At 41.8% G+C, this 15,918-nt stretch overlaps 1 protein-coding gene across 1 annotated transcript; it reads left to right on the top strand.

Annotated features, from left to right (window-relative positions):
- The first annotated feature begins 3,593 nt into the window (after window positions 1–3,593).
- Window positions 3,594–14,698, top strand: NQO1 (NAD(P)H quinone dehydrogenase 1). The gene is made up of 6 exons (XM_077132875.1): window positions 3,594–3,761; window positions 9,779–9,943; window positions 10,054–10,184; window positions 12,516–12,629; window positions 13,355–13,456; window positions 14,334–14,698. Exons 1-6 carry the CDS (start codon window positions 3,755–3,757, stop codon window positions 14,637–14,639), a joined length of 825 nt encoding a protein of 274 aa, XP_076988990.1. The 5' UTR covers window positions 3,594–3,754; the 3' UTR covers window positions 14,640–14,698.
- The last annotated feature ends 1,220 nt before the right edge of the window (window positions 14,699–15,918 follow it).

Genomic DNA, 15,918 nt, shown 5'->3' with positions numbered 1-15,918 from the left:
GCAGACGATATGATACTATATGTAGAAAACCCAGAAAAATCCACAACAAAATTACTAGAGCTAATAAATGAGTACAGCAAAGTAGCAGGTTACAAGATCAACATTCAAAAATCTGTAGCTTTTCTATACACTAGTAATGAACAAGCTGAGGCGGAAATCAAGAAACGAATCCCATTTACAATTGCAACTAAAAGAATAAAATACCTAGGAATAAATTTAACCAAAGAGACAAAAAACCTATATAAAGAAAACTACAAAAAACTGTTAAAAGAAATCACAGAAGACCTAAATAGATGGAAGGGCATACCGTGTTCATGGATTGGAAGACTAAATATAGTTAAGATGTCAATCCTACCTAAATTGATTTACAGATTCAATGCAATACCAATCAAAATCCCAACAACTTATTTTTCAGAAATAGAAAAACCAATAAGCAAATTTATCTGGAAGGGCAGGGTGCCCCGAATTGCTAAAAACATCTTGAGGAAAAAAAACGAAGCTGGAGGTCTCACGCTACCTGACTTTAAGGCATATTATGAAGCCACAGTGGTCAAAACAGCATGGTATTGGCATAAAGATAGATATATCGACCAATGGAATCGAATAGAGTGCTCAGATATAGACCCTCTCATCTATGGACATTTGATCTTTGATAAGGCAGTCAAGCCAACTCACCTGGGACAGAGCAGTCTCTTCAATAAATGGTGCCTAGAGAACTGGATATCCATATGCAAAAGAATGAAAAAAGACCCATCTCTCACACCCTATACAAAAGTTAACTCAAAATGGATCAAAGATCTAAACATTAGGTCTAAGACCATAAAACAGATAGAGGAAAATGTTGGGAGATATCTTATGGATCTTACAACTGGAGGTGGTTTTATGGACCTTAAACCTAAAGCAAGAACACTGAAGAAGGAAATAAATAAATGGGAGCTCCTCAAAATTAAACACTTTTGTGCATCAGAGAACTTCATCAAGAAAGTAGAAAGACAGCCTACACAATGGGAGACAATATTTGGAAACGACATATCAGATAAAGGTCTAGTATCCAGAATTTATAAAGAGATTATTCAACTCAACAACAAAAAGACAGCCAACCCAATTACAAAATGGGAAAAAGACTTAAACAGACACCTACCAGAAGAAGAAATACGGATGGCCAAGAGGCACATGAAGAGATGCTCAATGTCCCTGGCCATTAGAGAAATGCAAATCAAAACCACAATGAGATATCATCTCACACCCACCAGAATGGCCATTATCAACAAAACAGAAAATGACAAGTGCTGGAGAGGATGCGGAGAAAGAGGCACACTTATCCACTGTTGGTGGGAATGTCAAAGGGTGCAACCACTGTGGAAGGCAGTTTGGCGGTTCCTCAAAAAGCTGAATATAGAATTGCCATACGACCCAGCAATACCATTGCTAGGTATCTACTCAAAGGACTTAAGGGCAAAGACACAAACGGACATTTGCACACCAATGTTTATAGCAGCGTTATTTACAATTGCAAAGAGATGGAAGCAGCCAAAATCTCCATCAACAGAAGAGTGGCTAAACAAACTGTGGTATATACATACGATGGAATATTATGCAGCTTTAAGACAAGATAAACTTATGAAGCATGTAATAACATGGATGGACCTAGAGAATATTATGCTGAGTGAATCCAGCCAAAAACTAAAGGACAAATACTGTATGGTCCCACTGATGTGAATGGACATTCGAGAATAAACTTGAAATATGTCATTGGTAACAGAGTTCAGCAGGAGTTAGAAACAGGGTAAGACAATGGGTAATTGAAGCTGAAGGGATACAGACTGTGCAACAGGACTAGATACAAAAACTCAAAAATGGACAGCACAATAATACCTAATTGTAAAGTAATCATGTTAAAATACTGAATGAAGCTGCATCTGAGCTATAGGGTTTTTTTTGTTTTTGTTTGCTTGTTGGTTTGTTTGTTGTTGTTGTTTTTTACTATTACTACTACTTTTATTTCTTTTCTTTATATTAACATTTTATATCTTTTTCTGTTGTGTTGCTAGTTCCTCTAAACCGATGCAAATGTACTAAGAAACAATGATCATGCATCTATGTGATGATGTTAAGAATTACTGAGTGCATATGTAGAATGGTATGATTTCTAAATGTTGTGTTAATTTCTTTTTTTTTTTCCGTTAATAAAAATAAAAATAAAAAAAAAATAAAAATAAATAAATAAATAAAAAAAAAGAATGTTTGTGTTTGTTTGGTGCTTTTAGGTATTAAAAAAATTTTTTTTTAATTAATTAAAAAAAAAGAAGTTGCAATATAGACCACAGACCGAATAGCAATGTTAAAGCTCTGGGAATTCATACCTGCATGTAAGGTGATTGGACAGGCAGGTATTCTTGTTCGTAGGAAATATGCATGGAGGTATCATACGTTCAAGGAGTGTGATGTATGCAGACTGTTGTCACGTGTTGAGAGGATGGATAGCTAGATGGACAGACTATAGCTGGATAGATGGAACGGTGCCACAGTGGTGGCAAAATGTCCGAAGGTGGTGGATATGGGTGTCTAGAGGGGTTGGGGTGCTGGAGTTCACCCACGGTTTTAAAAATATTATTATTTTTGCACCTATCCTGTAAGTTTGAAATTATTTCAAAATAAAAAGGTTTTTTTAAAATCAAAATTTATGAAGAAAAAAAAGCCCAGGATAAACAAAATATCAATATATTAAATCAAGACAGGCTCCTTATTACTGATTTCTCCTTTGCCTCAGGCTCCAGTAGGGATTGGCAGGGCACTGTTACAGATCCTGTCTTTATTTAACATGTTACTTATTCAAGAACCCCTATGTAAGACTTTGTGAAAAGGCACTGCGTTTTTATGCCTTGGCTAGTCTCTAAATGCTTCCCCATTGCAGTCGCTACTGCTGTACTTCCCCCACCCGCCTAAATCTGGCTCAGGAGAGGCAGAACCAGTTATTTCCCTGCTCCTATGGCAGGGAGGGGCAACGCTTAGTCGGGGGGGGGGGGCGGGGGGGGCTAGGCACCCAGGAAAGCACTTTCCACGGACCCCCAAGTCCAGAATCTGAACCTTTCCAAGGAAGAAACACGTTTACTTCCACGGCAGTAACTCTCCCTGGACCTCAGAGGCTTGCTGGCCTCAACCCTCCACTGTGTGTTGTCACCGTGACTCAGCAGAATCTGAGTCTCAAAGGCTGCAGCGCCCACACACCCCAACCGCACCCCGTATTTCCTCCTTTCATCTCCCATCCGGAGCCAAGGCGATTTCATGGGGCTGGGAGAGGCAGGAAGTTCTGCGAGGCCCCGAAGCCTTCGGAAACCTCCTCCTTGTATCCCCAGGTATTCCAAGGTCAGGGTCTAAATGAGCATGGCCCCCCCTACCCCCCACCCAGACCCTAAAAGGGCCCGCTCATCCCCCGGGGGACCCCTCAGACTTCCACACGCTCCACTTCCCAGCTTCCCTTCCTCCAGCAGCTTTGGAACCCTCTGCCTCTGCCCCGGGGCCTGAACTTCTGGACTTTGCCTTCGGTTGCCCAGAAGTGGGCAGGGCCAGGCAGAGTATAAAGTAGTAGTGGCTGGGCCAGCAGCGGAAGCGCAGCTCCTCAGCTTGCAGCTAGCACTTGCGCCTCGGCCCTCGTAACTTCTACCCGGCCTGGGTCACCCCGGCAACCAGCAGCGCCGCCAATCAGCGCTCGGGAACTGCGCCACCGCGGTTCACTGCCGCTGCTGCCGAAGCCATGGCTGGTAAGGGACGCCTTTCGCTGTCGCTGCTACTGCCGCCCCTCTCCGGAGTTTCTGGAAGGTGCCCTGGTTTGGAGGAGCATTTAGAGGAGGCTGTGCCTGTAGGGGGTTGCCCCTGAATTTTGCTCCTTGACTCATTACGGAAAAAGTGAAGGGGTCAGGGTCCTGGGATGAGCCCAGGGAGCAGACTGTGAAACAGAGGGAGCTTCCGTTTCTATCCCGGGGTCGCTGGTCCTTCCCCACCTTATCCCCCCCAAACTCTGGAGGGGATTTAGGAGAGACCTGACCTTTTGGAGCAAAAATTTTTTCCAAAATAGATGCCGAAACGGACGAAGGCCAAACTTGGCTCACTTCCGCTTTGGCCTCATACTATTTAACATGTTTTGGAATAAGTTGCGGACATTTAAAATAAAAATAGACGATTCCACTTTTAAAAATGTGGATTCCAAGCTTTGGGAGGAAAATTGGAAGATGTGGTGGCTGGTGGGCTGAATGTCATTTATTAGAGATCGCATCCCCGGCAGCCGCCCAGGAGGCATTTGAGTTTGTGACTTGGATTAGGCAAAACTGATCTGGTGTTGGGTCCATTTCTTCGCTGATGAGTAACAGAGCCTTCCTGCTCCACCATCAATGAGGGGTGATTAGAGGTCATTTCAACTTTATCTGATGCATAAATGGCCTCTAAATCCTTGACCAGCTTCAACACTTAGGGGTTTTGGGGGTGGCGGGGGGAGGGGCCTGTTTCTGGTGAGCCTCACTTTGAGACTGGGCAGCAGTAGATTTTAGCCAGCTTTTTCCTCAGCTGGAGCAGAACTCACTTTTTCTGTAATGTCTTTCCCTCTAATCCTAATTCTGCCTTTTAGAAACACATCCATACATCAAACATGATAAATTTCATCATGCTAGGGCGGTGCAATGGTGGCTCAGTGGCAGAATTCTTGCCTGCCATGCCGGAGACCCGGGTTTGATTCCTGGAGCCTGCCCATGCCAAAAGAAAAAAAAATTCATCATGCTAAAATACTAAAAGTAAGTGGGGAAATAGATTGCTTTTACAGCTGATAAACTTCAGGAATCTCTGCAAAAAGGGCTAGAAGCTGGGCATTGGAAGCCCACCGAGAGGTGGGTGGCCCAAACAGGATCATGTGGGAAAGACAGCAGGGAAGGGGATTTTCACAGCTGATAAGGCTGCCCCAAAGCAAGTTAGCTGCTATTGCCCTTTTCTTCATTCTTTAGCTGACTGAACAGGTACCATGCCCTCCTCTTCCTCCAGTACTACGGCTGGAACTATTTTCTAGTTTCCAGTCCTACAGAATATTCTGTATTTATGTGTAAATTTGAAAAATTCAGGGGATGAAAAATGAGGGAAAGGGGCACATGTGGAGCTTACATTACTAGTGTTAGCTCTACCTTGCTAAGCACATCTTGTTCATTGAAGCATTCCGGGCATTTGTTTGCAATTAAAAGGTACATCTGATTTACTTGCATATTCCTTAGATTCAAGTGAGACCAGAGGACAGAGTCAGAATGCATGAAACTGATTTGAGGACCTATGCTTATTATATTTCTGATATTATTTCCCTGATTGATTGTTCTTCCTGCCAAAAAGGCCTGCCTAATAAATCTTTCACTGAAAGATAAGCCAGACCTGTTCTACAGTAAAACGATGTACCACAATGCCTTTCTTTCCCTGCCGGTTTCATCTTTTTTTGTCATTAAGTTTGACGGCGTTGGTCATCAGTGAAACTGCAGCTTGAGAAAAGTACGGTTTAATTTGGAAGGTTAGGAAGAACTCTTGGTTTCAGTTTGGCCCAAAGTAGGAATGTTGGAGTACAAGATGAGAACAGAAGTCAGCTCCCAGGAGACAGCCAGGTGCTTCGGCCAGCAGAATGCACATTGCCGGAGGACCAAGTCTGTCTTTTGTACCCAAGTGCCTGGAACAATGCCTGGCATATAGTAAGCACTCAGTAAACAGGTGTGGCTTGAATAACAAAAGGGCTGAGGCTGGAGCAGAAGGAGAGGCTGAGAGGCTTGGCTAGTGAGAACATGAGCATTTCATGGTGGGGGTGGGGAGAGAGTTGGCCGGTGTGGACTTGGAGTGGAAACAGACATAGGACAGTGGCAAAGGGCTTTCAGGGTACACAGAGAAGTGAGAGAGAACTAGGGGAGCATATTGCACAGGGACTGAGATCTGAGAGCATACCAGTGTGGGGAGAGATGCATGGACAAAGGTGCAGTAACCTCAGTTAGAGGGGTAAATGATGAGCATGGCAAGCAGGAATGAACATTAAACTGAAGATACTGTGCATATTCCCTTCTTCTTTCAAGACAACTGAAATGACTGCTCCTTCTAAGGAGGCCTGATCTGAGGCCCTGAAGCAAGCAGTTTCCCTCTGTGCATGTGTCTGATTACATCTATTGGGTCTCTGAAAGTCTAATCTTTTCCAGGTTTGGGAGCCGGTTATGTGACAGGGCAGGGAATTGAACCCAGATCTATTGGCTCTAAGCCCAGAATATTCGCATGCATCCCTGAAAAATGATCTGGAACTATTGACAATGTGGATTACGTTTGGAGAGCAGATCTCTTGATTCACCCTTTACCTCTGGCAAATACGGATGACTGTTCTGTTAATTGCTTGTTCATGGCCTCTGCCTACTTTTCTGTTGTGTTGTTTTTAGGTATTCCAAAAATTGAAAGTAGCTGATCCTCTTCATTGCAAATATATTCTTCTTCTTTGTGTCTAGTCTTACTTTAAAATTTTTGTTTTATAGTAACAGGCATGTCTATAGATAATTAAATGGTGAGCGCCTTGAAATTAAGGATAAGTATCCTGTCTTTATCATTTTCTGAAGTGCCTTTATAGTTTCATACTTAGGAAACGCCGTTGATACTGATAATAAAGAAGCAAGGAGAATACAAAATGGCCAAGCAGTGTTCAGTGAAACCAGTATGACTAATGCAACCGTAAATCACAGGAAAACACATGCCAAAGATTAATATACTCGCGTTTCTCTCAATAGAGTTAAATCCATGAGTCAGTTAGACAGGAGACACAAATTAGTTGAGGCAATCTCCGGAGATTCTTTCCTTTCTCCCAGGGAAACGTGAGATAAGTCACGTTTTTAAGTCATTGTCAGGTTTATATTCTACCGAATCTTAGTTGAAACAGCCTCAACCCGCAGAACCAAAACAAACCCCAGTTGTTTGGCAGACTGGGGGCTGAAGTTTACAACAGGCTGAATTTAACTCAAGAGGCCCCACCTATGCCAGGCGGGATTAATAGCAAAAGCAGGATGGGAATTGAAGGCTTAAATGTGTCTTTTTATTTTTTACCTCGTGTTACAAAACAGCTGCAGATGCTTACTCTCCCAGCTTCAGTCACCACTGTTAATAGGCAGTAAGTCAATGGTCAGTAAGCACTAAATGATTAAGAGGAGTTATGGTGATAAACTTCCTTTCTCTAGCAGTCCCCTCATCCCCCACTATACTGCTGTATGGAAACATCTATCTCTATATTTTATATCACTCTAGCTCCACCTACCACTTACTGTGTACACTTGTACCTCGGTTAATATGGGGGAAATAACTCTGTCTACGTCATAGAGTTGTTGTGACTATTGAGAATAAATGCAAAACACTTAGAGCAGTGCCTAGCACACATGAAATATTGCAAAAGTAGAACATGCTTAATTGGTACAGAGTTTCTTTTGGCGGTGATAGAAGATTTTGGTGATGGAGGATGGTGATGGTAGCACGACATTGTGAATGTAATTAATGGCAATGAATTCTATATTTCAGTGAGATTAAAGGGGGAAGTTTTAGTTTGTATATATGTCACTACAATAAAAGTGAAATATACTTTTTTTTTTTTTTAACATGGGCAGGCACTGGGAATCGAACTCAGGTCTCCGGAATGGCAGGCTAGAACTCTGCCACCGAGCCACCATGGCCTGTCCAGAAATACGCATATTTTACAACTTTAAATCCATAAATCCAACTTCCTTTGGATTTTTAATCCAAAGGAAGGCCAAGGAAAAAACCTCTCCCTGCTGCCTCTCTTTCCTTTCCACCTCTTACTTACGTAAAATAACTACTATTCCTAGTTCAATGTGATCATCCTACATCTTTTTTTCCCTCATACACTACTGAAGATCTATAGACATATGTATGTAGTTTCTTTTTTCTTTCTCTTTTTCTTAAATAAAAATGGATTCATATTCACTTGCTTTTTAACAGATAAATTAGCAATGTATCATCTTTCTGGATCACTATAGTTAACTCACTCTTGTTAACAGCATAATATGCTGTTCTATGGATATGCCATAATTTATTCAAATGTTTTCCATTAATAGAAAATCAGGTTATATCTGATTTTTGCCAGTGAAAGGAATGGTGCACTACAATCCTTGCTCATATATGCTTATTTCCTGATGATTTTAGTTTGTAGAACATTTTCCCTTGGAGTGTTAGATCAAAGATTTATGCACTTTTAAATTTTTAAGAGATTCAGCCTGGTTGCCTCCCCAGGAGATTGAGGCAGTCATTTTCCCACCAGCAACGTGCAAGTTTCCTACAATCTTAATAGTTCTTCCTGCTATTGGTGTTGATTCTTTTGCCAAGCTGATAGGTAAATAATGATATCTCATTTTAATTTGCTTTCCTTGACAGGCCAAGCAGGCCAACTTTTCATTTGTTTGTTGTCATTTGCATTTCCTCCTCTGTGAATTGCATGTTCATATCCTTGACCCATTTTTCTATCGTATTGCCTATCATTTCTTAATTACAGCATTTGTAGGGATATGTTGGGATTTTTTTTTTTTTTTTTGCACGGGCAGGCACCGGGAATTGAAACTGGGTCTCCGGCATAGCAGGCGAGAACTCCGCCTGCTGAGCCACTGTGGCCTGCCCTCTGGGATTTTAACTCTTTTTGGTAAGAGTAGCTAATATCTTCTCCTAGGTGATTATGGTGCCTTTTGCAAATAAAATTTAAAAAAATTTTTCTGTGGCTTTATCTGTCCAGCTTTTCCTTCATGATTTGTGAATCCTTATTCTTTTTTAAAAACTGTTTTCTACCCTGAGGTTATATAAATTCTCCCTTTATTCCTCTATTATTTTCTTAAAATTTAGGTCTTTATCTACATGGAAATTATTGCTGTATGTAGTGTGTTAGTGGGATAAGTAAAAAAAAAAATTAATTGGGTAAACTAGACACACAAAAGGTGTACATGTTTGACGTTACTGCCCAGTGAATTTTCACAAACTGGACACACGCCCGTGTTATTAGTACCTGGATCAAGAAACAGAACATGCCGGCACCCTAAAACCCCTTTTGTGCCCTACCAGTCACTAGCCCCCCCGAGGATAACCACTCTATGACTTCTAACACCTATAATAGCTTTCTAGGGGAATAATTTCATTTTCACACATGGCTAATTAAGTAGGCCAACACCATTTATTAAATTAGTCACTGTTTTCCTACTGAATCAGAATGCCTCCTTTATTCACTGGTATTTTTAAGGAGAAAGTATATTTCCTGGCTGCAGGGGTTAGGCTGCGCAACCTGATGTCTGACAAGGTCAACTACACTAATTTTTTTTATTAGTTAACATATCATGGGTATCATTCTGGGTAACATATAGTTAATTCATTCTTAGAGCCACTAACTACAGCAGTTTTGCTTACTATTGTAATGGTTACTTTAGCTTATTTCCATTCCTTTCCTTGATATTGTAGTTGTTAAGGTAAGTTCCCATAGAAACCCTAAACTCTTTAGACTCAGGGGGAGAGAATTGAGCTGGGGACTCCCGTCGCCATGCCAGTTGACTTGCATTAAAGCTCTTTCTTTTCTCGAAATTCTGATGTCATGGCATTGACTTCCGTGCACATAGGGCACAAGCCCTTTCTCGTTAACATTCATGTTAACAGTATAATATTCTGTGGTATAGATCCCGGCTTCCCTGTAGCGGAAGCTTTGCTGGTTGTTGACTGATCTTCTCCACGTGTCTTATGTGTGTCTGAATAGCCAGAAAAGCACTGATCGTGTTGGCTCACTCAGAGAAGACCTCCTTCAACTATGCCATGAAGGAGGCTGCTGCGGAGGCTTTGAAGAGGAAAGGATGGCAGGTGGCTGAGTCAGACCTCTATGCCATGAACTTCAATCCTGTCCTTTCCAGAAAAGACATCACTGGTAAGACCAGCCCTTTCCTTTGATCACGTCTGTGTGAAACTTCTTGACTGTGGATTCTCTGCCTCAGCCCGGACCCCTTTGTCCTCAGCTTCTTGTTTTCTTCTCTGCAGGTAAATTGAAGGACCCTGAGAACTTTCAGTTTCCTGCTGAGTCTGTTCTAGCTTATAAAGAGGGCCGTCTGAGCCCAGATATTGTGGCTGAACAAAAGAAGCTGGAAGCTGCAGACCTGGTGATATTTCAGGTGTGGTAGGGTACCCAAAACAGGTCTTGGGACCCCTGAGTGCTTATTGCCCTAGACCTGTCACCCCGTAGCTGTGTGGTCTGAGAAAAGTCATTAAGTAATTATATTGCTTTTTCTGCAAAGAATGGTGAATACTTCAAAGGTGCAGTATGACACAGATTTGTAGATTTTGTGGATCTGGCTTTATTACTCTTTGGGTATATGAATGTGACTGCAAAAATGAAATGTAAGCCTTGAGATCCTTTTCTCTTAGTGTGCCTAACCTTCCCTTCGATTAGTCATTCCTGGTGGCGTCTTTCAAATCTGTAGTTCTCTCCTTCTTTCCGTAAGCATCCTGCATGGTTTGTAGTGTGATACAATAGAGATGGACTTATCTGCTGTTGGAGCTTCCCTGCTGAAATGTGCATGGCCCTGCTTTTAATGTGTTTCAGCAGCAAATCCTGGCCTTTCTTCTCCCTGAGCTTCCTCACCATTTAGCAGACAATACTAGAACTGTCTTGGCATCTTGTCAGTCATCCTTCCTCCAAGCGCCAGGCTGTCCTCAACTGTCCTCAGTGACTTTGCTTTTACTAATTCCACCCAGCCTTTTGATAGTGAACGTGGAATGCATATGGCACTGGAAACTTCCCAGGGAGGGTGATGCCCTCTATGGTTTTTGCAGTTATTCAACCAGCTGCAGAGACTCCAGCCTTTGAAGTCCTTTATTCTTCCCCCATGCCTGTTGCTATGAATCAAAGCCACACATTGTTATCCGGTGCCCCAAAAGATGAGATGCTTTCTTGATCCAGGTTTCTCACTGCATTCTAGTGTAGCCGAGGCAGTAGCAGTAGCAATAGCAGCTTTCAGTTATGCATCTCCGAATCATCATATCTTAGAATTGGAAAGAACTTTGATAGTTGTTACACTTAGCTTTATATCTGATGTATAAGGTTTTCTTCATTATCAGTACAACTGTGTGGGTTGGGCACTGCAAAGCGGTGCCACATCTAAAGCCAATGTAAACATTACACATTTGTGTACTTGCTATATTATCTGTCGGTTTGCTGACAGATGACAAGAAGATGTCTTATTCTCCAGACCTAGTGTATTACAACACGCTTTCAACGTGGAGAGAGTGCCTTCATTCATACCAAGAGGCCATATGGGCGAGCACTGGACTCGGCTCTTCTCTACGAACAACTTGGAGGAGCGTGAACTTTTTTTTTCTTTTTTCTTTTGCATGGGCAAGCACCCGTAATCGAACCCGGGTCTCCGGCATGGCAGGCGATAGATATCTCTGCCTGCTGAGCCACCGTGGCCCGCCCGAGCATGAACTTGAATACCCACCAGATCAACAAATCCCATTTTCAGCTTTGACTTAGAACATTCACAGGGGACCAGATCCACTTCTCAGAACAATCTAGACGTTTACCCTAAAAGCCACATATGGTCTCTCTCAGTTGGAGTCACAGATGTGAGGATGGGAGAAGCTCTCAGAGATCATCCAGGCTCTTCTTTTCCAGACGAAGCAAAGGAAACTTAGAAGTCAAGGAGCTTGTGCAAGAAAAGGTGTAATTACTGGCAGATTCAGGTGGAGAGCACAAATCTTTCTGCCCTGTGTCCTTCCTATCATAAAACCCTACCTGAGTAAGGCCAAAAAAAGGAAAAGAAAAAACAAACAAAAAACACTCCCTCCTTAGCCTGTTTTCTCTAGGACAGCCCTTCAAATGTCGGAGAAAGCTATTAAGTCCTACATCTCCTTCTTTGCCTTGGTTGCCTCTGCCAGTTGTTCTTGCCTTTAAATCACACATCAAAGAGAAGAAATATTGGTATAACAATATTTCACTAATGACAAATAGGAATCCTTACGTTTTTATCAGGACAAGAGGCCAAAAAAGACTTTCTAATGGAAGTTCCTGATAACCCTTTTGAATGAATCATTGTTTTTCCTTTGTGAATAGTTTTGTTTATTCTGCATGATATGATTTTAAAACTGTGAGTACATGTCATATTTTTTTATATCATACCTAGTAAAGGAAGCCTTGGGGAAATATTGATTTAGGCATCACACATTGCAGCAAACCTTCCCTACAATGCTTGCTATTTAAATTTTGGTGCCAAATGTGATTTCATGTAAATAAATCTTATTTGCATGCGGCTTTTTTGCCAGACACACCCAATATTATATCCTTAGCAGAAACAGGAGCGTCAAGTTGACTAAAGGGCAATGATTTTCTCTCTTCTTTAAGGTACTAACTCTCACAAGGAATGACAAAGCCCTGAACAGAGATTCCCATGGCGACCACACGGGGGCTCCCTGCCCTCACCTCTCTGCTGTTTTCTCTCCCACAGTTCCCGCTGCAGTGGTTTGGAGTCCCTGCCATTCTGAAAGGCTGGTTTGAGCGAGTGCTTATAGGGGAATTTGCTTACAGCTATGCTGCCATGTATGAAAAGGGACCTTTCCGGGTAAGAGGATGGTTCTGATTTTTCTAACCGTTATATTCTGAGTAAATTCTGTCCTGAGGCAGGGTTTTGAGCACAATTAGATACTAAGATCAGGTTCCAAGTCTTTTGGGAGAAATGCATAATGAAGTTGATATAGATGACAAAATGTGATGTTTGGGATTGCTTACAATACTCCAGAAAAAAAAAGGTGGGGGGGGGAGTGGAGTGGGGGGAATTAGATAAAACTAGAATGGTTTTCTACTCAGAGTTGAAGCAGGGCGATGGATATAGATCATTCACCTATTTTCTCCACTTTATGTGTGCTTGAAATGTCCCATAATACTTCTTTTTAATTCTGCCTTAGTTTTTTTTGCAACCCTGATACTGCATAAGAAATACTTGAAGACCTTCTAGATTAAAGGTCTTATCTCACTATAGGGATAAAAAGCACAAATAAGGCAGCCAGCCCCTCTGATTTTGCATTATGGGGACAGCCTCGACCTGATTTGACACACTCGGGAGTAGGGAACCCTTGGGCTTGCCCCTGGCTCCTTGTCTGGGCACTATTTTCCAGGCTGGTAATTCTGCAGTGTCATTCTGTGTAGCTCGGAGGAGCCAAAGTATGAAATAGTAACAACAGCAAATAGGTCTTGTTTGTTCTTTTCCCTGGGGCTGTTTCATTAACTTCCTATCACCAAGGAGACGTGGAGGGTTGTGAAGTTGTTTTGTTCTGTTTTCTTTTAAAGAACAAGAAGACAGTGCTTTCTATCACCACGGGAGGCAGCGGCTCCATGTACTCTCTGCAGGGTATCCACGGGGACATGAATATCATTCTCTGGCCAATTCAGGTACTTGGTTTTCAGTGAACCTCCAGGGGAACTCATTAATTGGGCTTTCTGTGGGGTCCAAAACCTCAAGATAGCAGCTGAAAACAGATCTGAGGTGTGAAGATGAGAGAACAGTCATGATTCAGAATGACAGGGAGCTTCCTGTTAGGAACTCGCCTGTTGTCTGAGGCCCCTGTACTTCCAGAATATGCCCTTGCGTGCACATGTTCAAAGGTCAAAGGCTAGTGCAGATGGCGCTGGGGTTTTATAGCCCGGTGCCCTCTCTGGATGACTGACATCCCCCTCCTACTTTCCCGTCCTCCAGGATGCTGCTGCAGTCTCACTGATGTTAGAACCCATGAAAATTTAAGAAATGATTTAATCCAGCCAGTTTTAGAGATACAACCGAAATCTGGAGTGGGCTTTCTAGCGATCACCGGATCTTCGGGATGATTTCTTATAAGGAAGGGAGTTGGAAAGAGCAAAAGAGGGGGTCATCTATAAGAATCATGTGTTAAGAATCACCCAGCTATCTGGCGTGAGAGGTGGAGAAATGCACGTCTGCATCCCACGGCAAGAGTCAGCTGCCAAGAAGCTGAAACTCTCCCTTATGTAATAGAATGCCTGGCACTTCTGGCAGAGGATCCCAGATTGGCACAGTTTCAAGAGTTTATTCATTTAAGAAGAGCACGGCTGACTAGGCTTAAAATAGGCAACGTGTAGGTATAAAGAGTAGAAGGCGGGAGAATCTATGAACTGATTCTCCAGGGTACCTCAGGCCCCCTTATTGGAGTGTCTTATTTGGGAAGCCTAGACCAACTTTTTTTGCTGTTTTTATACAGTAGAAACTGTTTAGAATTTATTCGGTGACTCACCTGTGTGCTTTGTGTCTCCCCAGAGTGGCACTCTGCATTTCTGTGGCTTCCAAGTCTTAGAACCTCAGCTGACATACAGCATTGGGCACACGCCAGCAGATGCCCGTATCCAGATCCTGGAAGGATGGAAGAAGCGCCTGGAAAACATCTGGAATGAGACTCCACTGTATTTTGCTCCGAGCAGCCTCTTTGACCTAAACTTTCAGGCAGGGTTCTTAATGAAAAAACAGGTCCAGGATGAGCAGAAAACCAAGAAATTTGGTCTTTCTGTGGGCCATCACTTGGGCAAGTCCATCCCACCTGACAATCAGATCAAAGCCAGAAAATAAGATTCATGAGGCTTAAGTTCCTTCTAAAATGTAACCAAACATAGGTACCTTTTTCTAGATTTCCTTGACTTGTTTTGGTTTTCAAGATTTGGGATTTTTCCTTTTTCGTGAGGAATAATAGGAGAGAGGCTATTTGCACTCATACATTTTTGGATAGTTTTATCTGTAAACTTACCTGATGGCTAACAACTGCCATCATGGCATAAGACCAAAATTTAGGCTCAAGAGGCCACTCAGTTCATAAAGGAGGGAAGGATGGAGGAAGATGCTAGAAAATATTCTTTGAGGTCATCTATACAAATTAATTCCCTCTTTTAGAGTTAAATTTTTAGGGCGAGAAATTTCTAGGAAATATCTACTAGGACTAGATAGTAACCAACTCTTCAGTTATCTATTTTTCCTTTAATTTGCTCTCTTATCGTTTAGGCAGAGGGGGAATTGCTCAGAAAAAGAAATGGCTGAATGTGTCTGACCTAAGGGACTTGTTTGGGAATTAGTAACCTAATGCTTGTTTGGGATAGATATATATTGATTTTAATTGCTTCACAGTGACTAATCTGCCTAACACAAGTATTACCATTCCTTCAACTTCTATTGTTCGTATGCAGTACACATAAATACTTTTTAATGTTAAAAAAGTCTCTTCTTTATCTCAGTCTTGTTTGCAGAAATAAACCCACACACACATACCTACATCTGCTGCATTGAATGAAATCAAGAAAGGAAATAGTACCTCCAATAGCTAAAAAAAATAATAATTTAAGGCATTTATCAAATACACCATAAAAAATGGCCAAAAAATGATAAAATCTATATTAAAAACCATTAAAAATTCCACAATTGTCTTATAACAATTTCTGCTAAACTTGAAATTATGTTTCATTTTGGGGGGTGTGAGGGACCATAGAAAACACTTCATTTACTACTACCTCTGCTCCCACCATAAATAATTTTACAAATAACTGAAGGCTTGTGGTTCCTCCACACACAAAAAAGTATTTCCCTTCTGGAAGTTTATATTCCGTACTTTTCTAAACTAGCAACTTTCCTTTTGAGGATGTGTTTTGCTCCCATAACTTAGGATAAAATTGTAAACTCAGAATTTCATTAACTTGGGTGAAAAATTTTGGCATGATATTCGAATTTCCCATTTAAATTGTTGAAGTGCATCTCTTTCCACTCTTCCTGTAATTCAGGTAACATATGATTAAATATTGCCCTCTTGTGGGGAACTGAAGGGACACAAGAATTGAGGGAAAGCAAGTTGTCGACCTGAGAA

This window comes from Tamandua tetradactyla, chromosome 16 (genome assembly GCF_023851605.1).
Source record: "Tamandua tetradactyla isolate mTamTet1 chromosome 16, mTamTet1.pri, whole genome shotgun sequence".
Lineage (NCBI taxonomy): Eukaryota > Metazoa > Chordata > Mammalia > Pilosa > Myrmecophagidae > Tamandua > Tamandua tetradactyla.
This window is presented reverse-complemented; position numbering and strand designations above follow the sequence as displayed.

Excerpts from the sequence above, each read along its gene's own strand:
- NQO1 (XM_077132875.1), top strand. Across the intron at positions 10,185-12,515 it reads CAGACCTGGTGATATTTCAG|TTCCCGCTGCAGTGGTTTGG; the intron begins GTGTGGTAGGGT and ends TCTCTCCCACAG. Across the intron at positions 12,630-13,354 it reads ATGAAAAGGGACCTTTCCGG|AACAAGAAGACAGTGCTTTC; the intron begins GTAAGAGGATGG and ends TTTCTTTTAAAG.